Genomic DNA, 17482 nt, shown 5'->3' with positions numbered 1-17482 from the left:
CCTTTCTAATGCTAAGATCAATTAAAAACCGCCACCTCGTAGTATCTCTTACTATCCCATCTGATTACGAAAAAAATAACCCGGAACGAGAAATCGGGAAATCGGAATCTTTGGAAAACCGGCTCTAGGTTGGGAATTTTTTCCAGACCAGAATCTATTTGAGACACACATTCACATTCAGACTCACATTTTACATTTAAATATTTTTTCTCACTATCCTGAAACGTTTGAATAAAAACACCCCATATTTTTGTTTATTACTGCATTATCGACTCGATCCAAAAACATTTCCAAACGGAAACGGTCAGTACAGGACGCAGCATACTGTACGCCGTGTTCACATTCACCGCACGATGGATCGTCCACAGGAGCTTTCACTCTGCATGACTTCACAACAGGAAGAATCGCCAACGACTCTGTCTGCTCCGCAAACTGTGTTTCACAACCGAATGCAGGCGAGATCAGATCACACGTGAGATCAGAGTCCTCAGCCAAGACTGGAAATGGTACCCAGCAAAAAGTTCCCGATCCAAATGGTCAGTGCAGGGATCAAGGTTTGTGCGTTCTGTAGAATTGAACAAATGAATAATTTTGCAATGACCTGCTGCTGATGCGGCTGTAAAGCTAATGTTTCTGCTTTATTTCTGTGTGATGCTATTGTAAAGCTTATTTATTCTGATATAACTATATTTAAGAGATTTTTTCCGATAAAAACCTATTAACTCTATTAAACTATAATATTGTGCTCCAACTGAAGCCATGCTTGCTGATATTGTGGTCTATAACTCCTCCCGGAACTGCCCACTGCCCTGTATCTCACTCTCTCATTGGCTGGAGGTTATCGCTGATGTTGTTTTCAGTCAGAACCGCAGGATTTTGAGTCACTGACAGGTCCAGATATCAAGCATGGCAAATATTTCACGGGTACCGGCAACTCATTGGTGACTAGGTCAGATTGAGTTTTTGGTCATTCACACTGCCCGATTGTCACTCGTGTGAATTTGGGCGTTTGTTGGCGACTTTGCAAAACTAGTTGGCGACTTAAAATCAGGGCTAAAATCGTGCAGTGTAAATAAGAGATTCTGTTTCTCAGACAGACCAGGATAATTGTGGGTGGAGCTTAATCGCACTCGGTCGAAGAGAACCTGCTTGTTTTTTGTCTTACGCTAGGTGTTTAGCTGTGTTCTGTATCTGAGGCGTTAAATTTCACGGACTCGCCTCGAATCGGCCTCAAAATACCGAAAAAGTTTGAATTTGAAAACAAAAAAACATGCTGAGGAAAATAATTGCCAGTGTTGCCAGATTGGGCGGTATCTCGCACAATCCTTTCAGTCACGTCAAACCGGGAAAAAAATGCTACAGTAAAGAATGGGAGAGCGACCCGATTTATAATATCTCAAGAGACGTTCACATCATTTCCTGTGAAGATTCTCTGCATGAAGTCCGTAGAAAAAGGGAAGCGTGTTTACATGTTATCATTCTGCTATAAAATTCTGATGTCATGTTTGATAATTAAATAAAACATATACAGGTAGCTAACGTAGTGTGTGTGTGTGTGTGTGTGTGTGTGTCTAAATAGTGCCCTTTGCACTAACCTATTTGTGTTGGGTTATGCGTTTTGGGCTGGTATTTATTGAAGTTAATTGAAGCTGTAGCTGGGCTGGTATTTTTTTTAATGGGGGGGGGGGGGGGTTAAGCTGTAGTTGGGTTGGGTTTTTTTTTAATGGGCGGGGTTTAAGCTGTAGTTGGGCTGGAAATCTTCATTTCAATCTGAGAACACTGATCATTGCAGTTCAAAATCATTTCTAACGAGGAACTTTGCGAATGTTGTGTCGACTCCGTGGCTTTATTAAAAAAAAAAAAAAAAACAACTCACCAAACCTTAGTCTCTGAGCAGCAGGGGTTTATAGAGCGTGAGTAAACCGAGTGGCTGTGGAGATTCTGAGTGTGTTTGTCATTTCTGTGGCCTTCGCTGGGTATGTAATCGATAGCCTGGTTTGTTTGGGTGAATTCTGAGCCTCCGAACCTCTGGACTGCGTGCTTTTTTGTTTTTTCAGAGGTTTTGTCTTTCAGAGACCGCACATTAAACGTGGTTTTATCGGCCTTTTTTTTTTTTTTTTCAGTTTTCTGGGTTACACACACAGAGCAAACACAGGAAACACGACACGGAGCGCAAACAAGCAACGACACCATGTTCTCCAGCTGACCCGCTCCAAGTTCCTCGTCCTGGAGGAGAAGCGGTCAGTCTGGAGCCAGTGACACAGTCAAAAAAAAAAAAGTTCAAAATCTTACTCAGTGTGAAGAAAGGATGAAAAAAATCGACTTGGGTGAAAGTCAATTGAAGCACACTCAAGTATTCGAGAGGGAAAATTAGTAGTTTAATTAATAATAATCATTTTTGCTTGTTTACTTCAATTTTTTTTTTAATTTTTTCGCAAAAAGAAAACAAAAGAAAAACTGAAAATTTTCCCCGTCCATCTATACGGCGTTGTGCAAAAGTCTTGGCATCCCATATTTCTACAAATTTTTCAAATTTTGTCCTAGATATTTATTTTATGAATAGGAGTAATTATTGATTATAAATAAATAAATAAATACATACATAAATAAATAAATAAAATTACTTTCTAGATATTTATTTTATGAATAGGAGTACTTATTGACTAAAAATAAATTTAAAAATATTTAAAAAAATCAATAAATAAAAATCAATAAATGAATAAATAAATAAAAATTACTTTCTAGATATTTATTTTATGAATAGGAGTAATGATTGACTAAAAATAAATAATTAAATATTTTCTAGATAATTAGTTTATGAATAGGAGTGATTATTGACTATAAATAAATACATATATAAATGAATAAATAAATAATCAAAATTAATAAAATAAAAATAATTCAAAATATCAGTAAATAATGTCAGTAAATAAAGCAATATATAAGTTTATTTAGCAGACAGAAAAAAGTTCAGTGAGGCTCCTAGTTTTTGCAAAAAAAAATACAAATTATTAATTAATTAAGAATACAGCCTCTAAACTCGTGTCTGGAGTTTAGAGGCAGCAAATGTGAGTGCGTTGACTCACAGGAAGGTAATCCAAGGTATTCTTCAGAGAGACACAGGTGAGGGAGACCGGTGTGAGTCTCGTGAGTGTGGTGATCTTGTGAGGTCAGGGGGATGATGGGTAATGTAGAGCAGTTTTGGTCCGTGAGAGTGAGAGTCTCCAGAGGAACTGTGGCTAATTCTACAAAATGCTCAGTTAAACTTATCAGCTAATTCCCTTATTAAACTGCACACATAGTACCTGAGTCTAATATTTCAAAATAATTAAAAAAAAAATAATAATTAATTAACAAAAAAGGCAAAGGCCCATCACACTTACTGTTTTTGTTCCAAGCAGAAAAAATTAATTGTATTATTATTATTATTATTATTAGTGAATTTATTTATTTATATTTATTTTAACTGCATTTCGTTCAATGTGCCTTACTATTTTACCTCCAAGTAAGTAAAGTAAACTTAATTTTAGTAGTAGTAGTTTTATTTTACTTTTATTTCTTTTTTTAATTTGCATTTATTTAAACGTGCCTTAAACTTTTCCACCACCGCTAATTACACCAGCGTCTTGTCTCAATCCACACACTTTTACTTTCACTCTTACTCTTTTCTTTTTTTTGAATATTAACACTGTCTGATGTTCCTGGTACAGTTTCTGAATAAAGAAAGTCCTCTCACGTCGTCTTGGAGCTCAGCGTCCGCTCCGTATTTCGCTCTTCGCTCTCCTCCATCAGCTCAGACGCTGAAAACAGTTTTCCATGGAAGCATTTTGATGAAATGACACGGCCGGAGTGATGCCACGGGGAACATCTGTTAAAACTAACAGGGAAAAAAAATCCCAAACGGCTTGTTCAACTACAGATCGCTCCAGGAGTCTGAGACCAGGAGGAAAAGCTCTTCATTTAAAATAACAGAAAAGAAACAGATTTGGGGATTTTGAAACCAAGAAAGTCCAGAAAATGAGTAATATTCATGAACTATTTCCAGGTCTCTGTTTAAATGGAAGGGAATGTTTGGTGTTGACCGTCTGATTCGGTCCCTTTGCGATTCCGCCATCTTGCTTTCGTAGAAATAAACACAAAGTCAAGCAACCTTTGTGATATTTGGAGGCAATCTTTCAAAACACTGAAGATTTTCAGTAAATTTGTTCCAAGACACGACGTGTGACATCATCAAACCAGCCTCTTCAATCACGTGTGTGGAACATGAGTACAGCTCTCAGAGAAAGTCATTACATACGTCTCCTGACCGGTAGAACAGTAAAAGAATTCACCAAAGCAATTAGTTTCCCACAAAAAAACCCCAGCAAATCAAATATTTCCGTCAAGCAATCCCAAAAAATCTCTGATGAACCGCTTTGTACAAAAGCGCAGGTTTCCCTCAGGTCTGATCTCTGCGTGAGATCAGACGACGCTTTAAAACAAATCATTGTGTTTTTTTTTTTACAAACTCCAGTGAGCGTGTCGGGACGAACTGGATACTAAAAAACTGAAATTCTTTCAAAAATTCTTTCAACTTTTCACTCGAGTTCTTGTTGTCAGGAATAGAATTTCTAATGAAAATTGTTTTTTCAATAAGAAAAGAGTTTCCGGAGCTCGGGGGATGTCGGTGCGACTCTTTTGTTATAAAGATCTTGAGACATAAAGCTGGGACTTATTCTTAATAAAGATAAACCTTTACAATTTCTATCAAAAGTAAAGAATTTTTTTCTTTTTTTTCAGGATTCTGTCAAAATGAAAGAATTTAGTTTAAGAGTTTAAGGGTTTTTTTCCAATTTCTATCAGAAGTACATTTTTTTCCAATTTCAGTTTTTTTCCAATTCCTGTCAAAAGTAAAGAATTTTTTTTAATAATTCCTGTCAAAAGTAAAGAATTTTGTTTGTTTTTTTTGTTTCTTTTTAATAATTTCTGTCAAAAGTAAAGAATTTTGTTTGTTTTTTTTGTTTCTTTTTAATAATTTCTGTCAAAAGTAAAGAATTTTGTTTGTTTTTTTTGTTTCTTTTTAATAATTTCTGTCAAAAGTAAAGAATTTTGTTTGGTTTTTTTTGTTTCTTTTTAATAATTTCTGTCAAAAGTAAAGAATTTTGTTTGTTTTTTTTTGTTTCTTTTTAATAATTTCTGTCAAAAGTAAAGAATTTTGTTTTTTTGGTCGAGGCAATTTTCTGAAATGTTTTTATTTATTATGTTTTATCACTTATATTATATAGTTTTTTATTGTTTAATGATAAATAATTAAACAATAAATAATATTAAATATTGATGAAGTATCTGCCTATGATGCTGATATGTAAATAAACCCTAATACAAACAAACGTTAAGCTAATTCTAATTCTGATCTTTCCTGCTTCTCAGTAGTCACCCAAACCCCTCTCTGGTCCAGCACCTGTGTAGATCTCGCTCAGTAGATCTTCTGGAAGAGTTTAACTCTGTAAAATATCGGTAGAAATGTTCTCAGTGGATTGAGGAGAAGAATTAAACCAGACCAGAGAAGAAAGAAGAAAGTCTCTTCATCTGAGGTCTAAGATCCCAGACTGAGATCCGCTCACTTGCATTAAGACTCGTGAACACAGCAGCTGTTCAGGTTCAGGTTCAGTTTCCAGTTCTTCCTCTTCCTCACTTCGTCCTGAAAGCTCAACCTCGTCACGTTTATCCTTTCCCTTTCGTGCTCTTTCTGCTCTCGCGGGACCAGATTTAGGCGGCGACCCGCAGGAAGTCCGGCGAACGTTCAGAAGGCCCCTGATTGGAGCCGTGATTAAACAGAGCTCACCGCTTCAGCGCTCGTCGGGAACAGCTGACGCAGAACATCCACCTTCCAGCGACACGCGATACGCTTGATGCACACTTTACAGCTAATTGGAATTGACTCCCTAAAGGTGCAGGAGGCATGAAGTTCCCTCATCGGCTTTCTGCCATTTTACAAACTTCCAACATTCCTACAATCACCACTCGGGCTACGTGTTTATTCTTCAGCTTAGAGTTTGATGAGAGGGGCCGGAAATCTGACACGTCCGGAGAGGCGAGGGGGGTGTGGTGGTGGTTTAGGGCCGGGGGGTGGGGAGGGGGGGGGGGTGGTCAGGTTTAGATTTTCTGTCCTGTTAGGAAATAACAAGATCACATCTCTTTTTTTTTTTTCCTCGGGTTCAAAAGAGAGATCCGAAATCTCACATCATCTCACCTGACAAATCACAAATAAAAGAAAAGAAAAAGAAAATAAATTGGAAAAGAAAAAGAAAAAGTAACATATCACTATCACAAAAAAGAAAATTACAAATAAAATAAAATTTTTAAAAAATTGAAAATAAAGAAAAGTAGCATATCACACTTATGAAAAAGAAAAATAACAAATAAAATAAAAATTAAATTAAATTAAATGAAAACAGAAAAGTAACATATCACAATTATAAAAATGAAAATCACTAATGAAATAAAATGAAAAGAAATAAAAATAGAAAATAAAAAAGAAAAGTAACATCGCATTTAAATAAAATGAAATACAAATAAAATATAAAGTAAATAAAATGAAAAGTAAGACATGAAGGTATATCACACACACAAATAAAATTATAAATATAATAAAATTAAATAAAATTAAAGGATAAAAATAATAAAGAAACAATTTTTTAACAGGTTTTTTTTGGACATTTGCATTTCTTGTTCTTTGTTCAGATTTGTATAGAAACATCTCAAAGTTACAAAATTTTGTAACTAAACTGTAAATAAGTATTACAAAGCAGTTTAAGGAAACTGGACCAGAAAAAAACTCTGTAATGACACAGAACTGAGGACACACACACACGAGGACAGTGTTTCAACGACAAGCAACACACACACACACACACACACGAGGATAGTGTTTAAACGACAAGCGACACACACACACACACACACAAGAAACATGAAGCGAGAACACGGAAATGTATACACCATGTGATGAAGTAATAATAACATGAGACGTGACCCAAATAATGAGACGCAGTGAAGTAATAAAACAGAGGAGATGAAAATGAAATGAGAATTAAAACAATAAGAAAAGCATGTGGGAAACACACACACACACACACACACACACACTGGCTGTGATGGAAGCACTGGAACTTCTCGTGTGCTTCAGCAGAGATCCTTAATGACTGAATACTCAACTTCACCACACGGGAAAAAAAATCCACTCGGATACGAACGTGAGATCCACGTGAGTTCGTCCAACATGACCCGAGTGTGTAGAGTCAAATCCCTGGATAGAATGGAACGCTGATTTTTACTGTCTGTCTGCCATTCTGTCTGTCTTTCAATCTGTCTGTCTGTTGTTATGTCTCTCTGTCTGTCGATCTGTCTGTCTGTCGATTTGTCTGTCAATCTGTCTGTCTGTTGTTCTGTCTGTCTGCCTGTCTGTCATTCTTTTTGTCTGTCTATCTGCCTGTCTGTCATTATTTCTGTATGTCAGTCTGTCTGTCATTCCATCTGTCTGCCTGTCTTTCTGTTGTTCTGTCTGTCTGTATGTTGTTCTGTCTGGCAATCTGTTTGTAGTTTTGTCTGTCTGTTGTTCTGTCTGTCAAGCTCTCTGTCTGTTGCTCTGTCTGTCTGCCAATCTGTCTGTAGTTCTGTCTATCTGTCTGCCATTCTTTCCGTCCGTCTATCAGTTGCGGCTGACCAGTCGACCCTCACCTGCCCGCCTGTCCGTCCGCCTGCTGTTAGTGAGTTTGGATTTATTAATAAAGAAGCTTGTGAGACGTGTTGACAAATATCACTTACCGACTGACCTGGCTCTCCTGACCAGTCTTAACATTTCTTTAGAGTTAAACTCCAACACCCTACACTGTGGTATGAATAAATACATACAGTGTTACCTATTTGCAGGGATGCATTCGAAAGCTGGAATTTCATCCAGGTTCGAGTTCATCCTGGTGCATCGAATCGAATATGCTTAAAAAAAAAGAAACCTTTGTCAGACTCGGGCTGGGAACGAGGCAGGCGCTCTGACCTCACCGGAGAGGAAGCCTGGACTCTTCCTACATTTCCCACGATTCCTCAGCTTGCTCCTGTGACAGCGTAGTTAGGAGAAGGAAAGGTGAGAATCCGTGTCGCCCATGCGACGTCTCAAATTAGAGCCGGGTTCAGTTGCAGTGAGTTGGTGTGTGTGTGTGTTGAGGAAGGGGGTGGAGGTTTTTTGGTTGGGGTGACCTCACGAAGAAGAAGAAGCATAAATTATGACCCCCGAATGAGATCGTTTTTTATCTCCGATGCTTTTTATAAAGGCTGGGAAATGAAAGGCGGATACTCTCCATGCTTTTGTCATCACATAATTAGGTTACGGGGTCCGTCTTTCAGAGCGCGGTCACCGGATCCCGGGTAACGCGATTCCTCCGCACTGCTCATCCTTCATCCCAACCCAGATCTATCAATCTACTCAGCGGCGCAGCTCTCTCCCAGAATCCTTCGGTTTTGTCCCGCTCCTGTTTGTCAGTACGTCATAAATATCACCTAATCCACAACCGCCTCGGCTCCGACCGCCAATTTCCTCCCACAGATACGCACATGACCCCAGGCAATAAATCAAAAGCTTGCCTCCTGCCTCTGAATTGTCGCACTCAACAAGCAGATGGTGATGTCATCAGCATGAGACTGTCATCACTTGATTATTCAAGCATTACCCGGAATCACTAGGTTCAATTCATCAGCTCCGGTTTGTCCGTGTCTGTCATCGGGTCGCCATGGCCACGCCTCGGTTCCTTCTCTGAGGGGAACGTCTGGCCCTGCTCTTCCTCACCCACTTCCTGTTTGGCCTTTATCTTATCCTCCTTGTTTCACTGGAGTTTCTGTTATGTTTAGTTTTCTGAACATCTCCTGCAGCATCTCTGGCTCTGTCCAGTCGTTGTTTTGTTACCTGACTGTATTCACCTGTACTGTTAGTGCTTTATTATACGATGTGTTTCATTGCATCTTGTTGTGCTTTATGTATCAGTGGTTTTTGTTTGACTTAACTTTAGCCTTAACCCTATCCTTAGCACTAACCTTAGTCCTAACCCTAACCCTAACCCTAACCCTAACCCTAACCCTAACCCAGAAATCTAAGCTTTCCCCAACCCTAACCCCTAACCTTAACCCTAACCTTAGTCCTAACCCTAACCTTAATCAAAACCCTAACCTTAGTCATAACCTTTAAAACATGGCAGCTCCATGCAGTAAATCCCACCATTTTTGTAAAAACAGTCAGTCAGGGTCCGAATCAGACTCTTGCACATGAAAATGAACCCCAGCAACCCACATATATAAATCTGGATAGATGCAGATACATAAACAACAAAATCACGTAGAAGAACCCATCTCTGCTTCTGCAAAGAACCTTTCAGCCATAGAAGAACCCATTTCTGGTTCCGCAAAGAACCTTTCAACCAGAGAAGAAATCTTTTCCGGTTCCGCAAAGAACCTTTCAGCAAATGAACCCCTTTTTTTTTACACACACACACACACACACATCTGGAATATTAGTTTCTTGTAAAAGTATAAAAGTGAATAAAAGTTTCTTGTAAAAATCCCAGGTCAATGCTACTACTGAGGTGACTAGGGTCATGAAATCCACACACACACACACACACACACTGACCTGGGAGAAGCTGAGACCATTCAGTGGGTGGCACTGCTCCTCCACGTCCTCCACAGCTCCGGTCTTCTTGCCCATGCGCTCAGCCTCGCGGGCGAGGAACAGGTCGAGCACCGGAGCTCCTCTCCACCTCACGTCCCACTCCGTCAGTGAGTTGACCATCAGCATCACCCAGACCGGCCGCTTGCGCTCCCAGTCTCCGGCGATGGCCTTGAACAGGTAGTCGGCGTAGAATCGCTGCTCGGCCCTCACCCACGCCGGCATCATGTGCCTCACGTAGTCCAGGTGGCGCTTCAGCCGGAGGTAGATGTCCCGGGGCAGCAGACTCCTCAGGCTCTCGCCATTAGGTAAGAGCTGACAGCTGGCCAGCTTGGACACGGTGACGGGGTCAGTGAGGTCGAGCTCGAAGAACACACTCGTGCTGCTCTGGAAGGCTCGCTTCGAGCTCTCGGGAACAAAATCCCAGACGCGTGTGTACGGAACATGGATGGTGCCGAACAGGTAGGAGGGCGGCTGAGGGGCAGGACGTTTTACAGTCCACAGGAAGGAGTTCAGCTCTCTCTGAGGAAGATGAGGAGGAGGAGGAGAGGGAAAGGGTCAGGGGTGAGTAGAAACATTTCTAAATGTAGAGTTAAAACCAGCTGTGAGCTCAAACCCTGAGCTTATAGACCTTAAACTTTTCAGCCGAGTTATTAAAAGTTAAAATGTAAATATGAAACTGCTCTGAAATAAATATTATATTATTGTAAAAAATAAATACTTGTTGACATATAATATATATTGTAGTAATAATAGTTAAGGTTAAAATATAATTAATAACAAATAAATAACAAATTATAATATATCTTACAATACAATTAAATAAATACATTTTAAAATGTGAAAATGTTCTAAACAATATATATTATAATGATTTATTATAAATTATGATTTACTGTAATGTATTATTATTATTATTATTATTATTATTATTATTATTATTATAGCTGTTTGTTATGCTATGTTTTACTAATAGCTTTTTTGTAATAATAATTATTATTTTAATACATATATATAGTATTTATGATATTTAATATCTAATATTTTTAACAAGGTTAGCACAACTTTATATGAATGTTATATACACATGCGTGGTGATATCAGACACTCAGCAGGAAGTTTTTTGATCTTTGATAACAGGTAGCTTTAACATTCCTTGTTGAATATTGTTAAAAGATCAGATTATATTCGCTTTGTTTTTAGACGCCTTTACTCATTTCAAGCTGTAAACGATCCGATTATAAATTCTGATATTTTCTAGAAATAAAGCTTAAAAATGCTTCTGAGTGTCAATTAAAATATTTAACAATAAACAGGAAATGAAATGGGGAAAAATATCTTAAAAAAGGTTTTTTTTATAACCAGATATTACAGTTTACTCAACTGACATTCTAAACACACACACACACACACCCACACACACCCACACACAGTAAATCAGTAAATTGGGGAAGAGTTCGGCTAACACATAGACTTTTATACGGAACGGAAAACTGTGTCCGAAAACTCAACTGCTCCAACAACACACACACACACACACACACTCACACACACACACACACACACACACAGATAAAAAGATAGATACACAGATGGACAGACTGATAGATACACACAGGCAGACACACGGGCAGACTGATGAACAGAGGGCTGGACGGACAGACAGACAGACAGACAGACAGACAGACAGACAGACAGATAGATAGATAGATAGATAGATAGATAGATAGATAGATAGATAGATAGATAGATAGATAGATAGATAGACAGACAGACAGACAGACAGATAGATAGATAGATAGATAGATAGATAGATAGATAGATAGATAGATAGATAGATAGATAGATAGATAGAATGGACAGACTCACAGCTAATTTTGAACACAGTGTAAATCTCTGTTTTATTGCAACTCCTCACACACACACACACACAGATAAATAAAACCCTTTCTTCCTAAAACCTTCACCTGACGTCTCCCAGAGACTCTCCGCTGTGAGACCGAGACCGCCTTCCTTCTTTTAATGGAACATTAAAGGGGTTCAATGAAATCAACGCTAACTTTAAAAGCTTCACTACACTTATTTTAACACCAAAGATATTCAATTAAGAGCTTGTTCTGTTCTGAGTGTGTGTGTGTGTGTGTGTGTGTGTGTGTGTGTTTATTCAATGCTGTAACAGTTCAGTGAGAACTTCACTACATTCAAATGATGTTGTAATGAAGTGTGGTGCTCCTGCTCACTGCTCTGTGTTAGAATCCTGCAGAACATGCACACGTGAAACAACACACATGAAACTACACACGTGAAACGACACAGGTGAAACCACGTCCTTTTAACAAGCTGACCTTTTTGCAGGTCTTCGCTTTTACTCAAACATTTCCTTTAAAAAGAACAAAACCCGTCACAGAGACTCTTACAAGCGCGCACCAGGGATCAGGACTGACTCACGTTCCATCATCGCATTCCATCATCATCATCATCATCATCGTCACTTTCCTCTGTCACATTAACCAAAGAGGAGAACAAGGGAGAAAGAAATATTTCACTTGGCACGAGAGTTTTGTTTCTTTTAGCCGAGATGTGACGGGAAACTGGCTGCCTGCCTCTCAAACTTGTAACTGTTTTAACAAATGTTTCCCTGGGACACAACAGCAACAATAATAATAATAATAATAATAATAATAATAATAATAATAATAATAACACAGTCTGCTTCTAAACAGGTTTATGATATTATAATAAAATATATTTTTTAAATTTTCTTGTTTATTCCTACAGCATTATTATGATAGATTCTTACACAAATAAATCAATTAATTTATTAATTAATTAAGAATTAATAGCAAAATGCAGGGAACCTCACTTGTTTTGTGAAATATAATATAAGTGTGTGTGTGTGTCGCTGTGGATGAGCTCCCCTGAAAATCCCATAAAGATTTAAATAAATGTAAATATTAAATATTAACACCACATCCAAAATGAATCTACATTAATAAATTATTTATTTCATATAATTGTTAAAATAATATTTTTTTTTAAATCAGATTTATTTCTGTAGCACTTTTCTTTTTTTTTTCGTTTTAAAGCCCTTTATGAACCTTCAGTGAACATTAAACTTAATCACAGCAATAAAATAAAATACATATTTAAATCACAGCAATAAAATATAATACATTTAAAAAATAAATAAAGAGTATAAACGTAATTACAGACACGTGCAAACGAAAAATAAATAAATTATTAAATTAATTAACTGAATTAAATTTTTGACTCAAAAACACTAAACTGTGATTCTAATAATTATTCATTTATTTAAATGTAATTTCTTCTATTTTTAATTCTTTGGGAAATTAGAAATAGTAACAGGTTTCAAAGTCTGTAATCTGACCAAAGAGACTCCTGATGATGATGATGATGATGATGATGATGAAGAAGATCCTCTTACCGTCTCGTCCTTGCTGCAGTGTTTCGGTTTCTCCCGGTTTAACAGTCCCGCGGAAAATAAAGTCCAGAAGAGCAGCCACCCGAGCGCTGAGCTCCGCTTCATATCGGGACAGAACACACACACTCACACACACACACACACAAACACACACCAACACTCACGCACACACACACTCACGCACACACACACTCACGCACACACACACATATGCACTAGTCTACAGGTCGATCCGATTAAACTTCAGAAAGGCGCGCGGTGCGGTGTGCCCCTGCGCCATGCTCGCGCCCTGACTTTCACTAAAGGAGAGAGCGTGCGCGTGTGTGTGTGCGCATATGTGTGTGTGTGTGTGTGTGTGTGTGTGTGTGTGTGTTCCTCTTAAGGGCTCTGAAGGTGGAGGTTGTGGTGAAGTGTGTTTTTGAAAGTTTCCCTCAGCGGAGGAGGGGAGCTGCTCGTGAAGGGGAGTCCGAGTGTGTGTGTGTGTGTGTGTGTGTGTGTCACCAGTGGGAACGGAATGCATTAGCCTCTCGGCCCGAAATCATCTCCTTTATTGCTTTGCCGAGTGAGAACTCTCTAAAGAACAAACACACTCCACTATCTGTGTGTGTGTGTGTGTGTGTGTGTGAGACACGTGATCACCAGGCAGGCAAAGCAAGTTGTATACAGTATGTCATACATGAAGGTAATTGAAATTGCTTAACAGAAATAAAATAAATAAATAAATTAAATTAAAAAATATATATTTATTCTTTAATAAATGTTTTATATTTATTTTTAATAATTAGAAAATTAATTAATTAAATAGATTATATGAATAATTAAAGACAAGATGAGCACAGGTGTCAGTTGTGTGTGACAAAAATTATTGTTTTTATTCCTGACATGAAGATGGACAGATTTGAGGCGTATCTGATATCATGGACATGTCTTTTTTAAACCCACTCAGTCTGAGCATTTAGAACATTTAACACCCAGCATGCCACACAGACACACACACACACACACAGAACACACACACACAACACACACACACATACAGAACACACACACACACAGAACACACACATACAGAACACACACACACACATACAGAACACACACAAACACACAGGACACACACACACACACATACAGAACACACACACACACACACACACACAGAACACACACATACAGAACACACACACACACACACACACATACAGAACACACACAAACACACAGGACACACACACACACACATACAGAACACACACACACACACACACACACAGAACACACACATACAGAACACACACACACACACACACACACACATACAGAACACACACAAACACACAGGACACACACACACACACATACAGAACACACACTCACACAGAACACACACACACACACACATACAGAACACACACACACACAGAACACACACAAACACACAGGACACACACACACACACACATACAGAACACACACACACACAGAACACACACACACACACACATACAGAACACACACACACACAGAACACACACAAACACACAGGACACACACACACACACATACAGAACACACACACACACAGAACACACACATACAGAACACACACACACACACACAAACACACAGGACACACAAACACACACACACACACACACACACAGAACACACACATACACACACATACAGAACATACACACACACATACAGAACACACACACACACAGAACACACACATGCACACACATACAGAACACACACACACATACAGAACACACACACACACAGAACACACACATACAGAACACACACACACACACATACAGAACACACACAAACACACAGGACACACACACACAGAACACACACATACACACACATACAGAACATACACACACACATACAGAACACACACACACACACACAGAACACACACATGCACACACACATGCACACACATACAGAACACACACACACACACACACACACATACAGAACACACAGAACACACACACACACATGCACACACATACAGAATGCACACACACACATACAGAACACACACACACACACAGAACACACACATACAGAACACACACACACACACATACAGAACACACACAAACACACAGGACACACACACACAGAACACACACATACACACACATACAGAACATACACACACACATACAGAACACACACACACACACACACACACAGAACACACACATGCACACACACATGCACACACATACAGAACACACACACACACATACAGAACACACAGAACACACACACATGCACACACATACAGAATGCACACACACACATACAGAACACACACACACAGAACACACACAGAACACACACATGCACACACATACAGAACACACACAAACACATACAGAACACACACATGCACACAGAACACACACACACAACACACTGTCCCTCACTGCCCTGTTGTGTTTTACAGAATGCAAACACTTCCAGCAGCATGGTGTTGTTGTTGCTGGAGTCCTGACACAGTGGAGTAGCGAGCAATTCATCATCTCAGGTCCTTTAAACAGAGTGCCACATGGAGCTCAGGAGCAGGTGACATCACACAGGCTCGCGGTCAGAGGACCAGTGTGTTTCTGTCATGTCCGATTCTCCAGACTCTCCACAGGCCCTTCATCAACCGTCCACTCCTTCATCTACACTCACTCCTTCATCTACACTCACTCCTTCATCTACACTCACTCACTCATCTACACTCACTCCTTCATCTACACTCACTCACTCATCTACACTCACTCCTTCATCTACACTCACTCACTCATCTACACTCACTCCTTCATCTACACTCACTCCTTCATCTATACTCACTCACTCATCTATACTCACTCACTCACTCACTCATCTATACTCACTCACTCACTCACTCACTCATCTATACTCACTCACTCATCTACACTCACTCACTCATCTATACTCACTCACTCATCTATACTCACTCCTTCATCTACACTCACTCCTTCATCTACACTCACTCACTCATCTACACTCACTCCTTCATCTACACTCACTCCTTCATCTACACTCACTCACTCATCTACACTCACTCCTTCATCTACACTCACTCCTTCATCTACACTCACTCACTCATCTACACTCACTCCTTCATCTACACTCACTCACTCATCTACACTCACTCCTTCATCTACACTCACTCACTCATCTATACTCACTCCTTCATCTACACTCACTCCTTCATCTACACTCACTCACTCATCTACACTCACTCACTCATCTACACTCACTCCTTCATCTACACTCACTCCTTCATCTACACTCACTCACTCATCTACACTCACTCCTTCATCTACACTCACTCCTTCATCTACACTCACTCCTTCATCTACACTCACTCACTCATCTACACTCACTCCTTCATCTACACTCACTCACTCATCTACACTCACTCCTTCATCTACACTCACTCACTCATCTACACTCACTCACTCATCTACACTCACTCCTTCATCTACACTCACTCACTCATCTACACTCACTCCTTCATCTATACTCACTCACTCATCTACACTCACTCCTTCATCTACACTCACTCCTTCATCTACACTCACTCACTCATCTACACTCACTCACTCATCTACACTCACTCCTTCATCTACACTCACTCACTCATCTACACTCACTCCTTCATCTATACTCACTCACTCATCTACACTCACTCCTTCATCTATACTCACTCACTCATCTATACTCACTCACTCATCTATACTCACTCACTCATCTACACTCACTCACTCATCTATACTCACTCCTTCATCTACACTCACTCACTCATCTACACTCACTCCTTCATCTATTCTCACTCCTTCATCTACACTCACTATTTCATCTACACTCACTCCTTCATCTACACTCACTCACTCATCTACACTCACTCCTTCATCTACACTCACTCCTTCATCTACACTCACTCCTTCATCTATACTCACTCACTCATCTACACTCACTCACTCCTTCATCTACACTCACTCCTTCATCTACACTCACTCACTCATCTACACTCACTCACTCATCTACACTCACTCCTTCATCTACACTCACTCACTCATCTACACTCACTCCTTCATCTACACTCACTCCTTCATCTACACTCACTCACTCATCTACACTCACTCCTTCATCTACACTCACTCCTTCATCTACACTCACTCCTTCATCTACACTCACTCACTCATCTACACTCACTCCTTCATCTACACTCACTCACTCATCTACACTCACTCCTTCATCTACACTCACTCACTCATCTATACTCACTCCTTCATCTACAC

The 17482-nt window shown here is 39.3% G+C and overlaps 1 protein-coding gene across 1 annotated transcript in view; it reads right to left on the bottom strand.

The window, feature by feature from the left end:
- trabd2b (TraB domain containing 2B) overlaps nt 1-13532 on the bottom strand; it is an 82350-nt gene extending 68818 nt beyond the window's left edge. Inside the window, exons 1-2 of the mRNA XM_058388652.1 lie at nt 13140-13532; nt 9659-10216 (exon numbers count right to left, since the gene is read on the bottom strand). Coding sequence (XP_058244635.1) covers nt 9659-10216; nt 13140-13241 — 660 coding nt within the window. The 5' untranslated portion in view covers nt 13242-13532. The remainder of the gene's footprint in view (nt 1-9658; nt 10217-13139) is intronic.
- Nucleotides 13533-17482: the final 3950 nt, after the last annotated feature.

This window comes from Hemibagrus wyckioides, linkage group LG05 (assembly GCF_019097595.1).
Source record: "Hemibagrus wyckioides isolate EC202008001 linkage group LG05, SWU_Hwy_1.0, whole genome shotgun sequence".
NCBI lineage: Eukaryota > Metazoa > Chordata > Actinopteri > Siluriformes > Bagridae > Hemibagrus > Hemibagrus wyckioides.
The sequence above is the reverse complement of the archived record's forward strand: the minus strand, read 5'-3'. Positions and strand labels throughout refer to the sequence as shown.